The sequence below is a fragment of the Platichthys flesus genome, chromosome 9 (genome assembly GCF_949316205.1).
Source record: "Platichthys flesus chromosome 9, fPlaFle2.1, whole genome shotgun sequence".
Classification (NCBI taxonomy): domain Eukaryota; kingdom Metazoa; phylum Chordata; class Actinopteri; order Pleuronectiformes; family Pleuronectidae; genus Platichthys; species Platichthys flesus.
In genome coordinates, this window is record NC_084953.1 from 16,178,126 (window position 1) to 16,204,861 (window position 26,736).

At 41.4% G+C, this 26,736-nt stretch overlaps 1 protein-coding gene across 1 annotated transcript in view; it reads left to right on the forward strand.

Moving 5' to 3' along the window:
• The window catches only part of notch2 (notch receptor 2), a 44,595-nt gene that overhangs the window by 2,986 nt on the left and 14,873 nt on the right, over positions 1-26,736 (forward strand). Inside the window, exons 2-9 of the mRNA XM_062395077.1 lie at positions 11,088-11,169; positions 22,117-22,391; positions 22,793-23,000; positions 23,121-23,254; positions 23,684-23,806; positions 25,010-25,243; positions 26,004-26,159; positions 26,254-26,439. Of these exons, the coding sequence (XP_062251061.1) occupies positions 11,088-11,169; positions 22,117-22,391; positions 22,793-23,000; positions 23,121-23,254; positions 23,684-23,806; positions 25,010-25,243; positions 26,004-26,159; positions 26,254-26,439 (1,398 nt within the window). The remainder of the gene's footprint in view (positions 1-11,087; positions 11,170-22,116; positions 22,392-22,792; positions 23,001-23,120; positions 23,255-23,683; positions 23,807-25,009; positions 25,244-26,003; positions 26,160-26,253; positions 26,440-26,736) is intronic.

A 26,736-nucleotide genomic window follows, 5' to 3' on the forward strand; every position in this document is an offset into this window, starting at 1 on the left:
TTGTATGTAAACAAAATTCTATAGCATTACAAAAATAAATAGCCCAGGACTGTTTAACACAGTTTAATCATCTTTTTATTGTTTATGTAGACACACGGTAACATTGTTCTACAATCCAGTGTTGTAGCTATCTCTAATCTGATTCTCGAGGAAGCGTAGGTGCCATCTTTGTGGCACACGACTGAGTGTTGGCCTCATGGTGTGGGCTTGTGGATGGTTGCATTATATTTGCCCAGTGCGGACAGCTGATATGCGTGTGTGTATCTATTTGCGTGTGTGTCTATGTATTGCATTGTTGATACAAATTGACAAAGGCCAGCAATTGTGCTTCCCATGGTTTACTTGCATCTGACCCAAGATGGAGCCTGGTGTGAAATGTGATTTATCTGCGCCACCCTGCGCTTTGAAGACAAAGATATTTATTGAGCCGCCCACAGTACTGCGTTATTTATTGACCTCCAGCTCAACCCGCTGCCTGGTGTCTTTGATTATTAATGTGGCTTTAGAGGTCCTCTCCGTGACTCCCTCCTAAGTTTCTCTCTAGTGTCCCTCTTATCTCCTCTCGTCTGCACCCTGCAGTCAACGCATGATAAATCTGCCATTGCTCCAGTGTGTTCGTCGTGATTCAGATAATATTAATTTCAGCCGACTCCACCCTTTTGATTAGGAGTGTAGTTAAAAAAGCCGGGCCTCCACATGTGTTTCAGTCCCATGCTTGGTGGCCGTGGTGGGAGAGAGTTGTAAATAATGTGTGTGTGACTCAGTGGGTGAGTGGGTTGGGTTGTGGGACTTCACCCCAAATATATGTGTGTTGTTATTTTCATGCACACACACAGTGCATGTGTGCACTGACGCCAAGTTGTCTGAGATAGATTCAGACCTGTAGACAAGGTAGAAGGCATTATTGTGGGACTATTACCATTTTTGCTTGATTGTGCTATTAACGCCACCCTTACCTGCTTGATCAGTTTGCTCTGAGTGTAAAATCTTCACAGTTACAGAAATACCAATAGAAATGTGAATGAAGCTAGATGGAGGCCAGGCATGAATCACATGCACTGTTAGGAGGCAGCGATTGTGGCGGCGGAGGTCGAGGGGATTACAGAGCGTTGTGTCTGCACTGTTGAACAGGTTAGCAAATTAACAGGGAATTACTGCCGCCCGCATTCCTTGGCCCATGCAGCCCCGTAATCCTGGAGACAGGCAGGCAGGGCGCATGGAGCAATGAACCAAGCAGGGCACATCAGGTAGGAAGAGGAGGAGGGAAACTGCAGAAATGATTTGTAATCATAAGCTGCAGCAATAATTTAGTCCTGTGTTTAACGACCAGTTGTAACTTGTAGCTTATAATCAGTCTCAGTTGAGTGGATATGAATGTGTTAAACCCAACCCCTTTTTATGTAGGTGGGAAAAAGAACTACCTTGTTAAAACATAGAGTTTGACAATAAAGATTGTCCAGGGCATAGAAACTGATGGCCTGTGGTCAGTCATTACTCCTTTTGCGCCAACTCTCCGCCAACCCGCGATTAACCGTTTTTTCTTAAATTTATTCTCTGATCAACGCTTATGGGAAGGCATTGTCACCTCACAGCAAGTACGTTCTGAGTTCAAACGTACTGTCTGGCTGGGACCCGTCTGTGCAGAGCTTTCATGTTCCCTCCCACAGTCCAAAGACATACAGGTTAGGTTAAATGGGGACTCTGGTAAATGGTTATTTGTCTCTTTGTGTCAGCCCAGTGATTGACTGGCGACCTGTCCGGGGTGAACCCCACCAAAATCATCTGGGACTGGCTTAAGCCCCTGAGTCCTTCAAGGATAAGTGGTACAGTGCATGACGTCTGAAATAAACCGAAATATACTAAAACATATCAAATATACTGAACAAAATTGTTGACTCAACTGGATGAAAGGGAGTTTGACTTTGTTCCACATGTTTCTGAAATAATTCTATTAGAACATAATGCGATAATGCGATAACATTTCGAGCCCTGTCAGGCTGTATCTCAGGAGCCTGTTTAGAGCTGTTGGAGTAGTAATGTGAATTGCTGATTTATCTGCTGATATCCTAATTAGGGATGCACCGATCCGATACTTGTATCGGTATCGGTACCGATATTGAAGAAATTTCTAGATCGGGTAACGGTGATAATGGACCGATCCATATCGGCTGATCTATTCAGTGTAATTCTATGCTGTGCGCTGTGAGTGACGTCATACGCAAGCAACACGCCGTGCGGAACCTACAGTGTTTACAAAATGGAGCGAGCGAAAGGATCGGCAATCTGGAGCTTTTACACGTTACCTCAGCCAACAAGCTCCACGGCTACGTGCAACATCTGCAAGGTGAATGTTCCGAGGGGCGGTTCTAAAGCGTTGAGTTATAACACGACAAACCTCATTAAGCATCTACACAAATTTCATGTGAGAGAGCACGCGGAGTTCGTTGAACAGAATAAAAAAAAAAGGAGCCGGCACGAAGCAGCTAACCTTAAAGGAAATGAAGGAAAGAGTCGAAAAATTTCCAATGAATAGTGTGCAGGCAACCAAAATCACCGACAAGATTTTAAACTTTATTGTAATGGATGGGCAACCGCTGTCGGCTTTTGTAATGGATGTTTAATTCCCATTTGCACTAAACTATGTAAAGAGCTGATTGCTATTTATTTTGAAAGTCTTCCAACCAAGCTAGTGAAGCTATTGTTTTCTCAATTTCATCTCCTTTATTATTTATTGCAAGTTACAAGTTGGTACTACCTCTAATTTTGTTTTTGTTTGTTTTTACCAAGCTAGAGATGATATTGTTTGGTTCAGATGCTTTTGTAATGGATGTTTAATTCCCATTTGCACTAAACTATGTAAAGAGCTGATTGCTATTTATTTTGAAAGTCTTCCAACCAAGCTAGTGAAGCTATTGTTTTCTCAATTTCAGCTCCTTTATTATTTTATTATTTATTTTGTTTTACATTGTATTTGAATCCCTAATTGCACTGACTGAACCAGTCACACTATATTTTTGTGATCAAGATTGTTTTACTGGTGCACAATTATATAATAAATAAGTAATTCAGTACATTTATATCTGTTTATTTGTTTTATAAAAAATAGGAAAGAAATGTTTAAGTCAAGTCTCATGATCCCAGTCTTTTCCCCCCAATGAAACTTACAGTTTGTTACCATAATTTCGCGCTGTTTTTCTATATCGGATCGGTATCGGCCGATACTAAACCTCAGATATCGGTATCGGAGGTGAAAAAAGCGGATCGGTGCATCCCTAATCCTAATGCATCATTGGATATGTTTTTTTAATTTTGTATGAATGTTCCAGTAACTGTGGCACATCTTAAGTATTACAGACTACATTTGAAACTATTTCAAAAAGTCACAAAACTCCTGAATTTTTTTTACAAAACAAAGAAAAAGTTTTGTAAGCAAAATAACTTTGTATATGAGTGAGTGCGGGAAAGTCCCTTCATTTGCCATGTCTGGTCTGCACTCCATGTTTTTGTCTGTCTCTCTTTCTTTCTCACACACACAAGATTTTTTGTCTGATGACACTGACATGTGTAAACTTCGACTGAGTAAAAGCAAAAGAATTTGTAAACTTGGGCAATGTATTGAGAGCCGAAGTAGGTGAATGAAGGAGACACAGAGGAGCAGTATATTACTGATAGGGCCATTAAAAATCCTTTTAAAAGAAAACCTATTTTTTACGATCCAAACGTATATGAAAAAAAACATTTACGACGTTAACACGATTCTGGCCCGAACTTTTCTCCCTATAATGGTTGCACCGTAATGTTTTCCCTGAAAACTATTACTAGCATTTTGTAGGGAGGCGGAGGCAACACGAAATTTGACAGCGGCAACCTCTAAATTCTCTACGCATAAAAAAACCTGCACACACACACACACACACACACACACACACACACACACACACACACACACACACACACACACACACACACACACACACACACACACACACTCACACACACAGACGTGCACATACACTACACACTGAGCCTGCAAGCCAGAAGTTTGTCCTGCTGTACCAAAACAGCTCAGCCCTGCCCGATACACTCAGCTTTAAATAAGACCCAAACTACATCCTCCAACTTTTTCAAATAATTACAACAGCGCAGAGAAAAAAACTCAGTTGGAAGGTCTAAGTTCTAGGGCTGTCACAATCATGATTTTGCCCTCCATCTTTACCTCATTTTCATCAATTAAAACTTGTGGCTGCATGTTAACTCTTGAGCTACTCTGTGGGTCACTTGTGCATTTCTATTTGATAAGATTCATTTTTTTAACTTCAGGCAGTCAAGAGTTTCTGACAGCAGGTGCAAAGCTTTAGAAGTGATCAGTTTTATACAGATACTGTTGGATTAACATATCTGTGATACGTACTGATAAAGATCCAAGAGATCAGCTGGATGCTCCCTGGTAATCACGTGCCCGGGTTGTTTCTGTTGGCACTGACCTGTTTCATGCCGAAAGTCACCGCCTACAAACTGAAGCTGACCTGGGAGACTAAAGCCTTAAAACCCAAGCTTAGGTTGTCTGCTCGGTTCCTCTGCTGTTTGTGTGGGCCAGCTTCCCTCAGGGTAATGGTGTTTAGTTTGAGCCTTGTCTCCCTCCTTCCATGCTGAGCTAAGGGTATTTTATTGCAAGTTACCATGACGACTCTTTGGGCCAGCTGGATATAAAGGCTTGTACAGCAATTCCAGGAAATGGGGTTACTTCCTCACTCAGCGCGAACAACTTCCTGCCCTGCGCTGTATGGGATGTGTGCCAGGGCTCAGGGACACCCCTTCGTGTGCAGTCTTTGTCTTTACTTTCAGAATTACTTCCCCATCTCAATCCACAGCTTTTAGCTCAAAGCCTATCCCCTCCTTTTTTTTTCTTCTTACGACATGGCTGCATCCCTCTAGGGACCAGCTTTGGTGTCTGTGACAAAGCAGCGGCAAGTGCTGAGGGAGGACTCAGCGTAATGCCAGCTGAACACTAACAACCAGACGGCCCCTTTCATTTTTCTTCCCGTCTAGACCTTCAAGGGCTGTGATTTCTGTCTTCTCTTTGGTTTATTTACACTTAAGCATCAGCGTTCTCAGTTCCTCACAGGTTTTCACAGGAAAAGAACAAAACCAACCAAACTTATTTTTACATGGAGTCTGGAGTCAAAATGCCTCTAGAAATGTAAAGTTAAAATGATAACAGAGCCAAATATAATGAGCCTCTGATTATGCACAATAGTTATTATTAAGTGAGCCCGATGTTAGGCTTGCATGATATCAAATTGATTGGTTGAACGAAACTGTTAATTTTATGGTATCAGCTCTTGTTTTTAGGAAATTGTCATTGGATATTTTCATCGATTTCCGTCCTTTACTGTAGAAAAATCACACATTGATTTATAATGAAGTAATCTGTTAGTTTCAGCCATACAGCAGTCAATTCATTTGTAGAGAAGACAAAAACATCAACATGATGCGTATGTTTTAAGGGGAAGAGGCAGTGCATCACAAAATCCAATAGAATACATTGTCTGGGAAACAGAAATATCTTTAACCAAAGTTGGTACCAATCTAACAAGTAAACTTAGTAAAAAGTTTAAGCTGGTGGTTGTCAAAGAGGAAAAAATCAGGGGATCGCCAAATTCATTGGCATTGACACACACACACACACACACACACACACTCCTGGATAAGCGGGGCGTTGCATCTTCTGCAACAACAAAGTAAAACAGAGCTTTGTGTCACTATTTGCGGAAGAACCTCCGTTCCGTGCTCGTGTGTGTCTGTGTGCTCGTCTGTGTCGCTCTGTTTAATCACATGTCTCATAAACTCCAGAGTGAACCAAACAAAAACACAAGGCAAAACCCAAGTATAGTGTAGGTCCAAAGAACCTCTGACCAGTGACGGTGTCTGCCGTCAATGTGCAAAGGGAGCACAGGTCAGCGGGAAGCGATGAGGGAGAACATGTGGCAGGGTGATACAGCACAGCGGGATGGTATTGTATGGTACCTTGGCACCGAAGTATTGGTTCTTGTGACATCCCTACTTGAGAACTTTAATAACAATCGCAATTTTCTTCGCCATCAAAGAGCTGTCAAGTTGTTTCACTGGGCGAAGGATGGTATGATTATTGATTGTCATAAATGCTGCATGGGGCAGCAAACAGAGGCAAGTGACGTATTAACTCCATTGCAGAGATCACGTGATTTTTCGACAACACGCAGACACTCGCTCGTAGTGAACACAGCTGGGAATCCTATGTCCCTGGATTTCTACGGACATTATGCAAGACCAGGCGAAGAAAGTCTGCAGAGACTGCGGAGCGCCTCACTCAAACATTTGAGTTAACACATGCAGCTCCTCCGGAGAGAAAACAGAGGAACTGCGGGGTTTGGAGAACCTGGAGCTCAATACATTGTTGATGCCAATTGTTTGTGCTAACCTGAGCATCAAAACTTAGCAAACCAGACTGACCGCTGATGTCATCGTCCACCATGATGCCTAACTATAGACATCCTTATTTGCCATTTCAAATAAGGATGTGGGCAATGTCAAGGCAAGTTGACATCGGTGGGCAATGTCAACTTGCCTTGACATTGCCCACCGGTCTGATGTGATAATGTTATCTACCACTATTGCAAACCTTTTTCTGTCAGTCTGTCAGAGAGTTTCTTTGCCGGGTTGGATGTGTTGGCTGCTTGGTCCAAATAGGTTTCCGATATCTTATAAATACGTTCTTTGTTGCCTCTGTTAGCTTGTCCTGACTGTCTGGTTTGTGATCAAATTAATTAAAGGTTTCCCTTCTTTTTATTAGTAGCCATGCCTCATCCTGTTGTCACAGTGAAAGGTTAAAACAGTTGACACACCCACTGTGTCTGCAGGGAGTTGATGCGGAGTGCTGCTCAATACACACACAAGCACTGCCGCAGGTGTGGCACATCAACGCAACTCATTTGAAATCAACGCTTATTTAAACGCCGTCATCCTGTAAGTGCAATAACTTGTAAGATGTTTTATTTTGTGCAATACTTTTTCTGATACTATACCATGCAACACTATCCTCAGTTCAGATTATGCAAGTCAGCGTCGCAAACAACAAGCAGCTTGTTCTCAATTCTTTAAACACAATACTAGAACATGTCTAGCAAAGCCAAGGGCTGGGTGAGGTCACATCAGGTGAACATAAGCTCATTCTTTACAGATAAAGGGCAAAGCTTTATATCATCCAAAACTTGTGCTTGTATGATCTCGTGCCAAGGAAAACAAGCCACTGTTCCTTTTTTTGTTTTATATGTTCAAGAGTTACAAGACATATCATACCCTTTCCTTTCTGCTTCCAACTACTAACATGAGTTCATATACACCCCAGCCACCTCTGCTTTATCCTTACTTTGGGGCTTTCTGGTAGAGTGGAGTGCATGACATTAATTCTGTTTCTACAGTAGAGTAAGTCCCAATCCCATTTCACCCGTTGGCCCTACCCCATCATTTTGCTCAGTGTAGGGGTAGGGTGTCCCAATACCTAGGACGGGGGGGGGGGCTAAGGCTAAGGGGTAGAGCTTTATACCCCTCCAAACGGAGATTTCCGACCCTCACTTCGAATGTAGGGGTTCCCAGAATGCCTAGCCAATCACCAGCAAGCTAGGAGAGAAACCTGCAAATGGCTATTAGACTTAATTTATAAATCAAACCATAATAATCAGTTGGTTAATGGTAACCTTTAATTATTAACCCATGTTTTTAATAATTTGTCAACTCTTTGTGGGCTTCAGGCTAAAAGCATACATACAGTCCCTTGGCCAATGGCAGATGAACTACAGGAAGGAGTAGGAAGTAACAAAAGTATGTCTCCGCTGTGTGATGGATTATGCTAGATGTTTTACAATTTACAGTCAGAATTGTTGGACTTGTAGCAAACAGCATTGTCAGCAACGACTCTAATGAAGTGTTACCGCACTGACTATTTCCCTCCTTCATTATCACTAAGAGATAGAGAGAGACAGATGCTCCTTCCCCTCGCACACAGCTTCTGATAGATAGGACAGCAGGAACCATGAAAATATATCACAGAGCAATAGGGGTGATACAGTACATGTATCCGAACCGAAAATATTCCGGTAAGGGCCTTCCAGTTCGGTACGCACGTGTACCGAACGAATACAGTGAGTTCACGTGCAGAACTTATTTGTGTCTAAAATTCAGAGGGCAACTTTAGCGAAGGACTGGATGTAGTTGAGGGACCGGTGCAGTTTAAGTACAGTCTATTTGTTTACGTGCTGCACCTTAATGGAGATTTTATTTATTTACTTAAGAGTGTTTATTTTGTTATTTTACTTGTTTTTAATTACTTAGGTAATAAAGACACAGCCATAGTTAACCAAGGTTGAATAAGCATAAATAAAAAATTAATTAATAGTTTTCTTTCACTTTTTATACTGTACTGAAAACAGACCTAACTGTGATCTTAAAACCGAGGTACGTATCGAACCGTGATTTTTGTGTACCGTTACACCCCTACAGACCAATGTAGCATAATATATAAGATATGTTCTTACATTTTGTTCACGATTGCAGATGCAGTAACCTTTAGTTTATTGATACTACCCACATTCATGCATGCACACATACATAGATACATATGCATATGTATTTGGCCTCAAGACTGTTGAACAGGAAGGGTCCAAATGCTAGAAATCATCTGGTCAGGTAACTAGTGTGTGTTTCCTCTCAGCTCACACCATCTGGCTGTGGTTACACTGTTGACTTTGTCGATCCAGTCTTATCACGACTCATTCCTGGAACGTTTTCCTGTCCACGTTTCATTGATAGTTAAGTGTGAGAACAGTTAGGTAGAGAGGATACAATGCCGTTGATATGAGTGTGACTGAGACACTTTGTTCAGTCATTTTAATGCATGTGAACCAGTCTTACTTAGTTTATCTGTGGTAGTAGCTCCCATGGGGCCAGGCTGGTGAAGGTTGATTACTGTGATTGGTCAATGTCTGCATGCGTGTGTTAAAGTATTTAAGCGGGTGTAATAGGAGGCAGACAATGACCCATGATCTGGTAAGATCATTGGGTCTGTAATGTCTCTGGCATTACAACAGCGTGTATGGGAAGCTCGTCAAACCAGTCAGGGGGCGTCAGCAGCCTTTTCCGGTCTCTGCTCAGTTGCTTCAGTTCCTTCTCTACCCCTGTCTGATGAATTGGTCTTTTCAGCTCTCCTCATCTCCTCCCCCTCAACCATTCTCTAGTCTCTTACTAGCTACAAGACAGGCATCCTATGGTGTTGCCCAGATTGAATGTACAGCTATTTGTTTGTATTTTTATGATGTATTCTGTAGAACAGTAAAAGCATAGCTAACATAACAATAAAAATATTTCCACTAAACATATGCTGAATGTCTACATTGTTTTATTATACCTGCATTACTTTCATGTACTGACTTGTAGCATTTGTGCATACTATATGTCCATTCGGTACAAATCCTAAAATAGCACAGCTTTTTCTGTGGTCTCTTGAATGCAGCCGTAGTCTGATATCTACTCACACTTTATTACAGTAGAGGGGGCATAGAGACGTGTGTGTCTGTAACTGTGTGTGTGTGTGTGCGCATGCTTGTTGGGATTAGGAATTTCACAGTGGTTTATGTATGGTATCCCCATGTCTAATGAACTATGTCTGTCAGCCTGGCTCGAAGGCATTAGTGTGCTCTCACTCTGGAATAAGACCAGTTCAGAGAGTGGACCCTGAAAGTTAACTGAGCTGTGTACAACTTATGAAACCCTCAAAATCATATCCAATGGAGTTACTAGTTGTTAATGTGTCTCCTAAAGGACTCCTGAACATAAGTGAGTCTGTGATTAATCTAGGCGCAGGAAGTAACACCACAGCTGAGCACACTTCCTGTAATGCAATGACTGTTTTTTGAAGATATTGTTGTCATTTCTTTGAAATCAGCTGACCTCCCCTCAGTTCTGTTGAAAAGAGCATTGTTCTGATAGAGTGGTTATACATTACAAAACCACTCACTATAACAAGTGAGGCTATTAATGAAAAAAAGGATTTTAATAACCATTACTGATTTTTCTTTTTTTTTTTTTTTCTTTTCAGTTTTGCTTAAATAATCATACAGTAACTGTGGTTTCCTTCAAATGGCTACCATATCACATTGATAAACAAAGACTTGAATAAAGCCCACATTTCTGTTTAGCATGTTGGGCCGGCATGGTGTATGTGAAGAACACCTCAGCCATGTGTCTCTGGCGCCTTGAAGGCCGCACAATACCTCGTGTGTCTGGCTGTGAGTCTCTCACTGGTGGGGGGATAGTTGGGTTTTGTTGTCTTCAAGGCTTATCTCTATCTACTACCCATCCAGCCACTCTATGACCACTAGCTGGCTGTGCATAGTTGGCTAAATAGGTGGTGAACCCTCTGCATTATCTCCGGAAAGATGAAGGAATTGAGGAAACCTTTAGACTGATTTAGACTGCTCCCTAACTGGGAGCAGTCATTTTCACAATTTACAAATCTATGCATTTTAATAAAGAAATAGACTTTTCTGAAACTATTAAAGCATATCATTGGGTTAAGGTATAAGACTGAATAGCCTAATCAGCTTAGGTAGCAAAACTACTAACTAACTGGTGTCATGGGAATTTTGACTGAACTTCAAGCAGATGAAGTGTATCTGTAGCTGCTTTTATACATGCACTTAATTCCTTAAATTATCCTGAGGGGCTGTATGTGAGAACGCAAATGTGTGAGTCACTTGGATCATGTTCGAGTGAGACCATGTGAGAACACACCCAGAGATTCACTGCAAGCAAGAGGCCATGTGTTTCTAATACGTGACAGACACGAAGCTCAACACTAAATTTCATGGGTCATACCTCCTGCATGCCATGCCACCCTTACCTTAATACTCCAGAGTTGTTGTGATCGCGTATGACTGGGTAATCTCCTGCTGCGTTCTTCATTTATGAAATGCAAACTCTGGACCTCATTTTGCTGAGTTCATGTCTGAAAACTGCTTCTGATTGTCCTCTCTCTAACTTGTCTCTTGCAGGTCTGCAATGTGTGGATAATAAAGCACCGTGTGTTAACAACGCTACATGTCTGACGTTTACCAATGGCACTGAATACTGCAGGTAAGCTTGGCCTGTCAAGACTGACAAAGGCTTTTAATTTGAACTCATGCTCTCATCCAAACACTGCTATGAAAATGTGAACAGAGCAATAGAAACACTTCTTAAGGGGATTGTTGGATGTGAAATCCAGCACAGAAATAGGGTTTTTAGATCAACCTCAGCCTGTCCACGGGACCATGAGGTTTTGCTCAGGCACGAAAGGGGGAATAAAAGACTGCTCTGTCAGACAAAGCACACCAATACTGGGAACAATACCAATACACACATTTCCACCTCCAAGATCCTATTTAGTACATTTGGGGTTTTTTGTTACACACTCTCTTGTTGCTATAGAACTGATAGCTCTATGCATTGCCAACATAATTTTACTGTTGACTGATTTGTCGTTGCTCGGGGATCAAGAAAATGATGAGACATTTTCATTACTTAAGAAGATAACCCATTTATTGTAACCGATGAGAATGTATGTAAGCCGCCAACTACCGGTGGCGCAATCAGCACTTAAGGGAAAAGTGCTAAAGTGTAAAGGAGAGAAATGGTCTCTCAGATGTATGCCTTTCACTTACTGACAGCGTAGCACAGTTTGTAATTTAGACCGAGCTGTCTTTATAATTGTGTTGCCACTCCCGAGCCAAATTCCCAATGAAAATACACACATAGCTGGTTCATGAACCTGATCGTATTTCATCGAATGCGATGTGAATTACACTGTTCGTCTGTTCCCAGAGCTTTTGGAATTTCAACACTGTGCTGCTTCTGTAAAAAAAGGGAAGGTGAAGGCGACACATCGTAATCAGTGTTTGACATTCCCTCCGACAAATTGAAGGTCAGATAGACTCTGTACTGCAGGTGTGAGGAGATTTATTGGTGTGGAGCATCTGCATGTGTGTGTGAGAGTCCGTTGTGTGTGTATGTGTGAGTCCTGTTGACTCTGAACTTTTTTTTTTGGAGAATCAAGTATTTGAATAGACAGCGGGTGTTATTGTCAACCCTCAATCTTACAGACAACAATTTAAGTGAGACCAGGATAGATGGGACGAAAAGGGGTCTTGCTGCATCAAGCTTTTTATCATCTGCAATTTGGCTGCGTATGATGGGTGGATTCAATATGTCAGAAATCTACATAGGCTAGAATGGCTAGGTCAAGCTAATTTAAAGAGGAAACGGTGAGGTTGTGTTGCCTAGACAAGTTCAAAGTAGAGATGGGAATTTTGGGCAAAATCACAGTGATCTTTTCAAATCCAAATCCGGCACACCGACATTTTTACTGGGGCTAGTGGAAATGCATTTGTTCATCTTTTCTTGTTGTTTAATGACAGTTATACAGCTGTGAGGTGCATTAAAGTCTCCTTCTGCTGTTCGTAGTAATACTTACTACAAAGCACCAGTATAAATAAGGGACAATGTTTTGATTAGAGAAAGGGTGATAGTTGCACAAACTGCTTTTATAATTTTAAGACTACTTAAAATTTTTGATAAAATGATGACCCATCCCAGCCTTACCATATACCCAGAGAAAAAATCTCATGTAACTTCAGAGCTTTGTCCTTATTATGACATACATACAGAGCTGTGCTTCAGGGCAAACATTCCATTTAATTTCCATTATATTGTTAATTATAATTATTATTATTTATTTTGTCGATTAGTACAAGGGAACTAGAAATATGAATTCTTAAGGCATGTCGGACAGTTTTGTTCTAGCTCTTCTCTTGTATATTTTCTTGAAGCCTATCTGTCTCAAGTTGTGACCATGAAGTCAGTATTTTTTTCTCTGAAATACATGATGACATTGAAGATAAAAGAAAAACAGTAGAAAGGCCTCTAGCTCTGGAGACACACAGACAAGTCTCCTAGTTTAGAAGAGTCAGCTGACAGAGCGCAGGCTTAGTGTTAGACTGATTAACTACTCAGTCAGAGTCTTGTGCCATCAGGAACAGCAAGGACACACACACACACGCACACTTGCCGTTCCCCTGTGTGTCTGGTCCTGTCTGCACTGTGCTGCTAGTCAAAAGGCTCATTGTGTTAAAATGTAATTACGTGTTTATTAGTTTCCTCAGTATTGTAAAGACAGCCATTTGTAAGTAAACAGTCACTTTGGCCTTGTGGCTCAGACCTGCGTCCCTATGTCTGAGACTGTGACTAACTGTTATATATCTGACAAATAAAATTTGTCAGATATATAACAGAGTAGGATGTAGGATGAGATTACAGGTGACATATTATTAAATATTTTCAAATTATGTTATAACTGGAAAATTATAATAGATGTTCATGCAAGTACTGTATTGTTTTTTGTTTGGACACTGGTAAATTATCAGAACCACAGTGGAGGCAAACTTCTTTCATTTAGGAGAGAAAATTAACACTTCTTAACGCTAGAATCCAATGTACCTGAGCCTCGTGGTTTATACAATACAGTAGCGTTCACTGATAAAATGACATTTCTAGAAAAAAACCTTTTAGAATTTTTTGCTTGCATAGAAAGCTCAGGCATCTCGTTTAAGAAGCGAAGGATGTACTAAGAGTTTAAGTACATGGGAGAGGTCGACCTGCGGCCTCGTAGGACAGGTTGCAGAGAAGCTGTCTAACCGGTGACACTGCAAGCCTTCAGCTTTGGGTGTGAGAAAAAGGTGTGTGTGTATGTGTGTGTTGTGACTGTGTCACTGCCCGGTTATGTGGATGTCACAAATTTGCGTTTTGCGGTTTTTTAAATTATCATTGCTGAAGGGATGCAAATACTTCTGATGATATTTATTGAATAAGAGCACAGAGAAATTGGTTATGCCTTGACATTGGGCCTGAGGGCTTTTACATTTACACGAAGGGCTCTCAACAAACTTCTGTGTGGTGAGGAACATGCAGCTTTTCACTCTGGACTTTTTAATGCTTGCCATGTAGTCATGCGTCCAGGTTTTTCTGAAGTAGGACCTAATGAAGATGTCCCAAGTCTGTGTAATCAAGACAATTCTTAGTGTGCACAATCTGTCAGCACGCTCAGTCGCTCACACACACACACATTCATATTGAGCATGTGGGGGCAGGACTGATACAGACAAACAGGTATGTTTCTCTGTGGTATGCAGGCATTGTTTTTCAAGAGGCTTGAGGTCATAAATATATACACACAATCAGCTATTATAGCTATTTCATTAGAATCAAAGAAGAAAACAATTAAGTTGTGGGCTTGACTTAAGTAAGTTGTTGTTTGTTTGGGGTCAATTTCTGATTAAACGCATAAATGAGAATACACATAATATATTGTCCAAGCGCTTCACTACACCATGAGATAAAAGGGATTGAGTCTCCATTTTCTCAATGCTTATTCTCTCTATTATCTTTTGTCTCTTGTAGTCGATTTCATGTCTTTATGTTTATTAAAAAAATCTTTTCTTTAGTCTGAGCCGAGAGAGTCACTGTGTTGTGTGGACCTACTGCCAGTTTGATTGACGTGTAGAATTTGCCTGCTGGCTACAGAGGAAGAGAAAGGGCCAAAAGAAAAGAGGATGTCTCTTTTCAGGTAATTTGAGGAGGAATACCTCGGAGCACAACTCCTTAATGATGAGAGAGCAGCACAGTGGGGGGGAAGGGAGGGAAACGAGAGAGGAGCGGAGAGAGGAGTGTAATTTCCCTCTTGCTACGCCCTCTTCATCAAACTGTCACTCATCCATCCGTGCCTTGGTCCCTCCCACTGCAGTAAGGATTTAAAAGCTTCTGGACAAAACTCACCTGGCCTCTTAATCCTTCTCCCACAACCCCAGAATCTTTTCTCAACACTTTCTGTCTCTTTATTTTTTGACATCTTCATCTTTTACCTTCGGTAAAGTCATGCTTGCGCCATCTTCCAATAAGATATTTCTGTTTGTAGTGGTTTGCTGAAGACCTTTTGTTGCTTGCTGCTATTATCAGTTTCAGCCACTTCGTGTCACCTCATAGAAACTTGTGTTGTGATTTCACAGCAACATCTGCTCCTAAAGTCTCATGCCTTTTAAGATATAAAAGGGGATGCCTGCAGAAGATTTAATGAATCGAGAGATGCTTTCACATCAGATGCATTACACACCCCCTCCAATCAGGAACACACACACATTCACACATATCTGAACTGGATTTGGCATACAATCCAAACCAAAGTCAACAAAGAAGAAATAAAGAACCCACGGCAGTGATTTCCCACTCTTACACTCCGAAACACTTATCTCCTTCCCACAGCCTAGTCAACAGCACTGTATATGTGGAGACTGGAACCACAATGATAAGAGTTTCTTTGTGTGTATGTTTGTGCATGTAATATATTTGTGTATGTCTGTGTGTGTGTGTTTTTTTTAATTATCAGGGGCACCTTGAGCCTGTGGCAAGTTCCCGTACTGGCACAGAGAGGTCTGAAGTTCAGCTAACATATCTTTATTTGAATGGTGCTCTGTGTGTTGCTATGATGATGCAAGGGCTGCAACTATTTTGATCCTGGCTCATTTTATAGTTAAATTGAGTCATTGTTTAGTTGTGAAACTTAATCAAATCAGTAGAGCTTGGCTTCATGGCTTTCTGTCAGTGGTTGCTGGGATTTAAACCTCTCTTGGATCACCTGATAAAAGAAACAAAAAAACTGGAATGAAACCACATTTGAATTCACCCGATGTGGATTGTTATTTGGGTCATTCTGCACTAAATAGCACACATTCACAAGTATCAGGCCCTTAAACACACCACATTTTCTTCATCAAGATCGATGAATTATTCACTGAGAAATCGATCTTAAAGAAAGTAACATTCCTCATCTCCCCCATGATCCTGATTGGTGACAAATTTTAATAGGTGCTTTTTGTTATGCCCCACCCCAGATAAACAGTTAGAGGCAGACTAAAACATAAACTCCTTGGTGAAGGTGACAAACAAAAACAAACAAATTTAAAGGTGAAATACACACACAGTGCGCTTCTTGGAGGTCTGGAAAGTCAACCTTCACTCTCCAAAAGAGGAAGCCTTCCAAAACTGAGGAATGTAGCAACCAGACCATAAACCCACATGCAGTGAGGTGATAAGTGTCTCTCTGTCACACAATGATGGTGACATTGTGGGGTCAAAAGTACCTCAGCTCTGTCAAATTGTCACAGTCAGTCTCAGTCTGTACATCCTCTGTTATGTTAAGTTGCTGACTCTCAGCAGTTTACTATCTCCATTTCTTTTTTAATAAGCCCAAGTAATCAGTAAAGTATGTGCAACTATTATCAATTAAATGTAATTCACATTAAATCAATATTTCGTTTTTATTTTAATAATAGGCTGACAAATATCTACACCAGCACATAAATGATATGTTAGATTTCTCACTCTGTTGCCTGCCAGTGGGAAGTTCCAAGTGAGTCTCATGGGTGGGCTAGAGTAATAAATTCAATACTTGGGAAACATCAGTAATTCTGTCATCAGGTGAACATAATAGGAGGGTATACACCATGCTTTTTTCTTGTTAAAGTTTTCTAATTCATTCCATGGTCTACTTCACACAGAGCAGACCTGGATATAGAGCCTTTTTCAGCTTACAGATGTTTTGTTCGAGATTCCACTTAAGCCACCCCACAAACAGGATAATGACAGAACATATAGAGAGATCGGCACAAGAGGTTTTGAGAGAGAAAATGAGTCCCGTGCTCACTCAGATGACTCTTTATGAACATGTTTCTAAACATAGCCTGAAATGTTACCACAAGGCCCGAGTTTAGACTCCACCCTGCTCTAGGTTTCTGTAGTCTGTCTACACCGATGCTTCTCAGTCTGGCCGCCCCGCTTCCTTCCCTCTCAATACGTCTCACTCTCATTGCTTTTCTGACTTTTACTTCCAACTCATTGTGCTCTCTCTTCACTTCACCCACCTTCCTCATCTTTCACCTTCTTTTATGTGTGTGTGAACTTGAACCTCTTTCTCTACCTACCTCTTCTGTCTGTTGCCTCTGCTCATTGCTATGAATAGAGAAATAGTTCTGGGAAGTGAGCTGCCATGGCAAAAATACACCTACAACTCAGAAATATTACTTATGATTATATAAGTGACATGTTCATAGTTTCCATCCCTTCGAAAATAACCTGTAATTAAAGCTCTGTCTCTAAGTTAAGGTGCATTTTAATTTTCAATTGTAGAACAAATCTCTTCACCCCCCCTGTCACACCCACTGCTGTATGGGCCTAACTATTACACTATTGCTAGTCACTTAGTGCAATACCTATTTTACCCACTGGCAACGTAAGAGAGATCTTTTGGGACAAGCCTCAAAAGGCCAATGTCAAGCCCTAATTCTGTAATGGATGCCTCTTTGAAATATCTGAATTTAATCAAGGGTATCACAAAACTGCCATAAGCTCACTGAGGCTTGTCCTTAATACAGGGCCACTGGCTCGAGGTGATGGTGTTATTGACTGATTTTGCACTTCTGTTTGCATTTAGTTTACATTCTTTCAGTTTGGCCGTGTAAGACCTAACAACTTGGGTAAAGTTATTTTTTTCTCTTCATATTGTGCAAAATACAACATGTAATGTGTTCTGCATTGGAATTGTGACATCTGTTCATGCACACACAGGACTACAGTACAATGAATAGGCCACCTATGCACAAGCCAAGCCAGGACTGAGCCAGAGATTGAAATGTGAGCTGGTTTTATTCTCTCACACTGTTTTAACTGTGATGGCTGCAGGGGGAGAGCATGATGGAGTTATTAAGCGTTGCTCAGACTAGAAAAGTTGCAGCAGGGGGAGGAAAGGAAGGTGGAGAGGTAGGGGGAGAGAATGGACACAAAAGGAGAAGGATGGATCAGGGATGGGAGGAGAATGAGGAGCCTGAGACACAGGAATTAGGGTTGGAGGTGAGGGACATTACATGAGTGACTGAGAATCAGTCCTCCCTCTTTGCTTATTGAAGCCCCCCCCCACAGCCGGTCAGGATAGACAGAGGTCAGCACAAGGTAGAGGAGGAGGAGGAGGCGAGAGAATGAAGGAGAGAGGGGGTGCAGAGAGAGTTAAAGAGAGAGAGGGGGAAGTGCGGTGCATGAGAGGGGGCGCTAATGTGAGCCAGCTGGGGAAACATGACACCTCAAGAGTGGGATAGAAATGAGAGGTGGAGGAGTGAGAAACGGAGGGAAAGAAAGGCTGCAGGAAACTGCACGGAGTGTGAGAGAAGGATGGAGAAAAAAGGAGGAAAAAAAGGACTCATGGAGCAAAACAAAGAATCCCATAGATGAGCTTGGCTGCAGAAAGCGGCTCCGCTGCGTCTTTCATGAAAGCAGAGCTGTGTGTGTGTGTGTGTGTGTGTGTGTGTGTGTGTGTGTGTGTGTGTGTGTGTGTGTGTGTGTGTGTGTGTGTGTGTGTGTGTGTGTGTGTGTGTGTGTGTGTGTGTGTGTGTGTGTGTGTGTGTGTGTGTGTGTGTGTGTGTGTGTGTGTGTGTGTGTGTGTGTGTGTGTGTGTGTGTGTGTGTGTGTGTGTGTGTGTGTGTGTGTGTGTGTGTGTGTGTGTGTGTGTGTGTGTGTGTTCAAATTCTAGCCTTTATTCTGTATAGTGCGTATGAACATTTAGCAGAAGAATCACGCTGCTTCCTGTCCTGTATTCAGGGACAAACCAATGTGTTATCTTTCCCTCAGTGAGCCAGCACTCCCTGACAATGATGTGAATCATGCACAGCCTTGTCTGTTTGCCTCTGGCCTTAGTGATTTAGCCAGTGGCTAAATAATGAACTCTCTGTCTGGCAGTCAAACCTGAAGGACAGGGTGGTATCTTTTCCTGACACCAGGGCATTTGGTTCTGTCAACACTGGTTAGATATGAAGTGACTAAGTTTACTATCCTACTCCTGTACTGTCCTGCTGCCACAAAAACCTTAAAGTAGCAAATACCTTTTCAAGACAACTCTACGAAAGGAGTCATACTTAATTAATTCTCTTTTATGTGACATAACTGAGAAAAGAAATGCCCCACAAAGGGCATTGTGTTTATTCCAAACTCAAAGACCGAAAACAGAGCACACGTTTCAAATTCCCCCTTTCTCCCGTTGAAGTGGTTTGTCTTGACTTTGAAAGTGCGTCTCCTATTTCCCATTGTTTCCCACGGTGAAAAGGTGTGAAATGTTCCGAAGGAAATGTAAACCTGGCATTAACCTGGACATGGTGTTCTTAGTGTGTCAGCTTGCTAATGTGATGTGTTTCACAGGGCAGAGGACTGTGTCATTACTCTGGGACAGGGGGCGGAGGGGGTCGTCTGTGAAGGAAAAAAAAGAGCAATCCTAACTCTCAGCACAGCCGTCTTGTTTAGATATCATGAACAAGCTGTGTTTTTGTTAGGAGTGAGGGGGAGGAGGGGGCGGGCATCTTTGTGTTTGTGTAATCATGTGTGTGCATGTTTTTGTGTAGGAATATGTTTTGGGGGATGTAGGGAGTTGTAGTGCACACATGCAGCTACAGACAAGGTTTAGAGGAAGGTTGTCCATTTCTAATCTGTTAGGGTTAAGGTCAAGAGGGAGAGCAAGTTTGTCTTTTCTTTGAATATCTGACATCACTAATCCTCCATTATGTTTGTCATCAGCACAGCGAGTATGTGCAAACAGAATATTTTTTGAGAATATTTTTACGGGTGATCTGATCACAAGTTTACAGCTCCCAGTACACACAAGGACACATTTGAGATCGCTTCACTCAGACCCCATTCAGAGGTGATCAGGGACGAATATGACTACGTTTTATTTTAGAAGTGTGAACCCCAATGTGTCCTGGGCCACAGTGACGGACCACCTACTCAGCTGACGTCCTCTGCTGAACCAAAAACAGTTTTGCTCTACTCAGTGTTTCATGTGGAAACGCTTTCTATTGCCAGGTGTGAACTGACGGAGTCAGAGCTGTCCACTTGTGATCAGATCACCAGAGACACATGTTAATGCCAGGTTTAAACAGGGCCATTGATATATTTATGATGTGTGTCAATCATTTTTAGATAACACTCTAGGTATACACCCCTTGCTGATAAGATATTTCTGGGTTTGGATATACTGTAGATACCTTACTACCAAAATTTTTACTATGCTACTGATCTGTGAAACTTGTGCCTGGCAGGACTCAAGATTCTCCCACTTTCCCATGTGCTCACAACCTAATATCTTCAAGCTGCTTTAGGGTGGAGTGGCCAATAATAAATAAAAGTTAGAAAGCGTGAGACTAGTACCAAGCAAGTTTTATCTGCACAGTTTTTTCTCCATTTCATATTCAATAAGACAGATCTTGGATTCTGTTATGTTTTTACATGCTACAGATCTGCTTATTTATTAAATATCCATGTTGTTTTCTTTTGGCGGTTTTAGGAAAGAGGGTATGAGTTTGCCTGTGCGTGTTGGTTACAGTGTGCTGTATTTCTACTCTCCCATTATATGTTACCTGAGCCCCTCTAGGGAGGTGGGTTTAGAGGCCTGTGTAAGAGGCTGCAGGTCGCTCAGTTGCCCAAAGTCCCCAGACAGTGTGTCTGCCATGTGCCGCACACACACACACACTCCATGTTAGACAGGCTGAACAAAGTGGTACACACAGGAAGTTACCTGATGCTTTTCTGCTTAATAGCAAAGCAAAACCTCCGACCAAATACTGTCACATACAGAGAAGTGAAAGTGGGCGGGACAGAAAAAACAAAGGAATAGAAAGTAATGAAGGGAGCATTGTTTCTGATTGAGATCTCTAGTGGACATATTGTGTAATATTGCTATATCCTACCAACAACTCAGCATGCAGGCCATTCACTGACAAAGGAGACAAAAAAAAAGAAATGAGTGATGGGTAAGCAGAAGGAAAAACAGATGCACATGATTTGAAAATGTGGTCATAAGTCAGTAAGAGTGATGCGTTTGTGCTTTTCTTTCAGTGGTATACTACACCTTTGTGATCAACTTTTACGTAGTTTATGATATAATTTATCTGTTGGCAGGATTATTGTTCATCTGTTACTTTGCCCAAGTTGCTGGTGCTTTCCGCCTGTTGTTTTTAGTTTCTACCAGGCTTCAGTCAACAACTTCCAGATGACTCCACCTCACATCCTTCTGCTTTTGAACTTCTTCTTTGCCAAAACTGACCCCAGTTTAACCCTTAGACCAGCTTCCCTCTTTTCTCTGGGTTTATGGGGCAACAGCATAGGGTTCAGAGCAGTTTGTTCAGTATTGTCGAGGCCATGTATTTCACTTTGCTCATGGGCAAAACCATGATAGAATCTGTCTTATTACCTGGCTGATCTGCCACAGTAATGTCAGGGTTAGGGTAATGTCTAACCCTAACCCCAACCCCACAAAGGAGGGAGTTGATTGGTTTATTTTACACAACGCCCAAAAGACATCAAGGAATAATTAAGAGTACTCTGCGCAACCCTTTGGAACAATGCCTCAGGCAGTGAACAACTAACCCTAACTAGTAAAAGGGCATTTAGACTTGCTCTAAATATTAAAATTAAGCTCTTAGGGTTTGTGGTTCTATTCCTTTCTCATCTTAACAACATGAGACTGAAAATCCTTCCTATTGAGCATCAAGCCCTTTACTGTCAATAGCATCAGATTTCTCTCTTGATAAAGGTATTACATTAAAATGAGTTGATTCTAATAACCTTTTAAGACATGGTTTAATATTGTAAGCAACAAACGAGTAGTTTCACACAATGACACATTTTGGTTATACTGTGAAGTCTGTGAATTAGCCAGTATTGTATATTTGATATGCTTTGTGTGAGCTTTCAGCCTCAGCAGCCATTGTCTGGTGTGGTGCCTTACATCTACATGACTGAAACACAATCTTTTGTTTTGATTGTTTGCTTCTGTCAAACACACACTCATATACACATATTTGTGTAACTCATCTTTCAACTTTATCATCTTGGATGATTAGCTCTAATTCCTTTACATGCACCACGACTTATATTTGTGTGTGTGTATGTGTCCAGGTGTGCACCTGGCTTTCTGGGTGAGTACTGCCAACACAAGGACCCTTGTCAACCCGGATTCTGCCTGAATGGAGGGAACTGCTCAGTGTCCATGTCAGCTGGTGTACCTGTTCCAGGCAGCGCCGCCTGCAGTTGCCCCCTGGGCTTCACTGGTCTACACTGTCAAACTCCCCAGAACTCCACGTGTTACCCCAACAACCCCTGTGCCAACCAAGGTGTCTGCACCCTGCTGTCCCTCGACAAGTACAAGTGTGAGTGCGTCAGAGGATGGACAGGTGAGACACTGTTTCTTTGTCAGGAGTTTTCCATGGGATTGGTGAGGTCTGCCATCTGTCTCTCACCACAACAATTATGTATTTGTTTGCGTTGTAGGAGGTTACTTTAATAAGCTAGCGCTCAGAAGCCTGCTATTGCTTCCACCGGGGATGATCCGTTTGTGGTTGTGCTTGTTTAGCTGTTAGCGGAATATCTTTAAAGTTAATGACATGGCTAATAAAAAGTTATTTTAAGATTCTGACACATGTATTTGATAATTATTGATAAAAAACATATTTTATCAATAGTTTAAATGTGTTTTTAGTGAATGCTTTTTTAGAAACTAAATTTGTGATAATTTGCAATGAGCACAGTTCATCATGAAATGACACAAAATCCTCTGCTTCATCTTCATCCCCAGGACCAAGTTGTGAACATGAAGACAGCTGCCTGTCTAGTCCCTGTGCTAACAGCGGAAAATGCAGCTCTCCATCTGCTGGAAGTTACACATGCACCTGTCCTCCTGGCTACACCGGTCCTCGCTGCCTTAATGACACAAATGAATGTGCCGCCACACCCTCTATATGCCAAAATGAAGGAGTCTGCGTCAACGCCCCTGGCTCCTATAAGTGAGAATCTAATTTATAGTTACCCATTTGGGAAGGTTACATTTTGACAATATATGTATTCAATTTAACTTCACTGTAAAGACTGAATGAAACTAAATGAAACTCTTGTCATTGCTGCAGGTGTGTCTGTGGCCCGGGGTTTACAGGCCAGCATTGTGAAAGCTCATACATCCCGTGCTCGCCGTCTCCATGCATAAATGGAGGCACCTGCCACCAGATCACTGAAACCAGCTACTCCTGCCACTGCCTTCCAGGTAGGAGGATTTCAATTGTGAAATACTACTTTTCTGTTCATCTTTTTTATGCTCACTCTGAACATGAACTAGAAAAATACTCAGGCTGTGTAGAATGAGCAATGATGTTGCCTTGTGCTGACACAGAGGGAAAGCAAAATGTTGTTTAACACACTGTGTAACTGGAGTTAGTAGATATGTAAATGCAGGTTTGAGTTTCTGAATTGTTACATGATGTTTGTAGTGTAAACAGTCTGATCCTGCTGGTTGTGTTGTATTAAACACACTGCACTGCCAGTTTGCTACAGTTTCCTTGGAGACACAACACACATCCACCCTGTTTAGACAGCTCCAAAACATATACGAACCATATGACACCATACCAAAGAATATATATTGCTTGTCTCCCAAAATTAACAATTGAACAAATGTTTCTTTAACTTTTGCAAGGTTTCAATGGGAGTAACTGTGAGAACAACCTTGACGACTGCCCCAATCACCAGTGTGCCAATGGAGGAACCTGTATGGACGGAGTCAACACCTACAACTGTCAGTGCCCCCCTCAGTGGACTGGTAAGGGATTTGTGTGTATGATCATCATATGTATATGTGTTCTCATAGCCATTATTTAGCTGTGGTTGTCAATGTGGTACAGTTAATATCTCTTTGCCCAAGAGTCACCTAAAATTCAATCAAACTGCACCAAATTGTACACATTTATAGATGTCATTCTATATCAATCTTCATCTCCCAATTATACTTGCTTTCTTATATCAAGACCCATGAATTGTTCCCTGGGAACCCTGTGACAATGCAAAAAACAATGCCCAACACACAAAAATCTGTATATGAACCATAATGTATTGGGTTCTTCCCTCATCTCTATCACATCCTTCCACACAGGTTTCCTGTTAATCTGTCTTGTGTTTTTTATGTTATTGTTCTAACTTATAGACAAACAAATGAGCAAACTCAGATGAAAACATAACCTTCATTTTCTAGACCCCATGTCAAGAACCATGAAATCTCGTTTCTACTGTCACATCTGTAATTCTCTTTTTACTCCACCTGAGTGCTGTTTGAGCACTCAGGTGGCGTAAATGTGTAGGATCAGTGATAATAGCATCCATACCTTCATGTGGTCTGTTTTTATGCTTCCGTGCCGGAGAGGGCAGTGGCCAGATGTATTATGTTCTCAGCTTGAGTCCGTCTGTCCTACTCTCATGAACGCGAAATCTCAAGAACACCTTGAGGGAATTTCTTCAAATTTTATATAAACATTCACTTGGACTCAAGGATCAACTGATTTGATTTTGGTGGTCAAAGATCAAGGTCACACTGACCTTTTCTGAATCTAGAAAATAAATATTTAGAAATATGTAGACGGGAAAGGCACTGGTTGGTGGTGACATAAAACCGCATTGCAGTGATTCTAGTCATATCATATTTCTTACCTCTCTTCTGATGTCTTTCTCTGTATCTCTGAGACTTGATCTCTACACAAGGTGTGTCTCTTCTACAATACTTGTGTGGCACATTCAAGCTTTCCATTTACAAACCAAACATGCATGCATCAGCTTACTTGGGCCTGTCTGAGTTTGTGTAATACTGATCCAACCAGGGGAAGCAAAGCCAACTTAAACTTGTTTCCAAGTGTACATCAAACCATTTTTAAATAAAAATGCATTCAAAAGAAAATATGGAGCCATGTTCGTAACAAGCTCCAAAGAGCATTAACTAAATTATTTCAATATTCTTGCCTCTGCCCCTCCACAGGTCAGCACTGCACAGAAGATGTTGATGAGTGTCGTCTGCAGCCAAACACTTGCCAGAATGGAGGTACATGCAGCAACCTGATCGGTAGCTACGTCTGCGTGTGTGTTAATGGATGGATCGGCCCCGACTGCTCTGAAAACATTGATGACTGTGCTACAGCCTCATGCAGCCCGGGCTCCAGGTGTATAGACCGCGTTGCCTCTTTCATCTGTGTCTGCCCTCATGGAAAGACTGGTGAGTCCAAACTGAAACCACATGGAGACATTTTTATACCAAACCTTAAAAAGTTATCGAGATGTAATGTGATAAAAGACAGACATTAATGCTGTGATTCTCTGTTGTTGCTCAATACTTGTTTGTATAACTTATCATTCAAAAAAGTAATTCTTTGGTTCTTACACTGACACTGTATATGTGATTGATGACTTGGTTATTGATAGAGTTTTTAATAGCAGGTAGCTGCATTTAGTTAAGGAAGTCGAAGCATAACTAATATTTTCCTTAGTGCTTCTGGTTAACTTATAGTTTTCTAATTCATCAAAAGCTTCATTTTTGAAGAGAATGCACATAGCATGATCCATATAAATCCACTTCCACTAATTATACTGGGAACACTGGCATGAGTGCCTTTTTTAGCCCTTCTTTCCTTGTATATTTCTGTGTAATGTATTGATTGTATGTTTTGTCTTTTTATACTGTGGGCCTTGAGCCTGTAATAAAGTTTAATAATAATTTACAACAGTATAGATGGTAACTTTCACCCTGCTGATTAGTGACCCATTCCTACTCTTGGATTATGCCGTGTACATTTATTAAAATCTCTACCTAGTAGCAAAGGCACATTGGAATATTTTTTCTCGAACTCAGAACAACCATGGAGATTCACTGGTGACATTTTTTGTAACAGCACAGATGGTTCTTTGCATTAGGATTATTTTTTCAAATGGGGAAACTTATTTTTCATTATTGCTCAATAACAAGTTATTCTTTCCAGGTTTGCTGTGCCATAGAGATGATGCCTGTATCAGTAACCCCTGTAGAGAAGGCTCTCAATGTGATACCAACCCCATCAGTGGCATGTTCAACTGTAACTGTCCACCTGGTTATGTTGGCAGCACCTGCAACATTGACAGAGACGAATGCAGCATTGGTAAGAACAAAGGCTACCCTTCTTAAACGTCTGTACATGTATAACATACATGTTCTCTCTTCAGGTTTCAAACATGTTCTCCTTACTCCCTTAGGTACCAACCCTTGCGAGCATAGTGGTCAGTGTGTGAACACTGATGGCTCCTTCACCTGTAACTGTGTCAGGGGTTACGCCGGGCCGCGCTGTGAACAAGATGTTAATGAGTGTGCGTCCAGCCCCTGCCAGAACGATGGCACTTGTCTGGATCGCATTGGGGAATACAGCTGCATCTGCATGCCTGGTACTTTTCTTGAAAAAATAACGTATTACCTTTCTTTTTAAATCTTTTTACAATCAGACTAGAATCTCTTAGAAGACTTAACTCAGCCGAGGCGGTGCACTCGTCAACTCTGGTGTTCATATCATTTTTTTTTTTTTTTTTTATTATTATTTTATTGCTCTTACATGTAACACTTGTAGTTTGGCCTTTTTGAAGACTAATTGTACCTACAGGATTCTTGCTGTTCTGGGTTTGTACCCTTATTGTTAATTGCACTTATTGTACGTGGCTTTGGATAAAAGCGTAATCTAAAAGAAT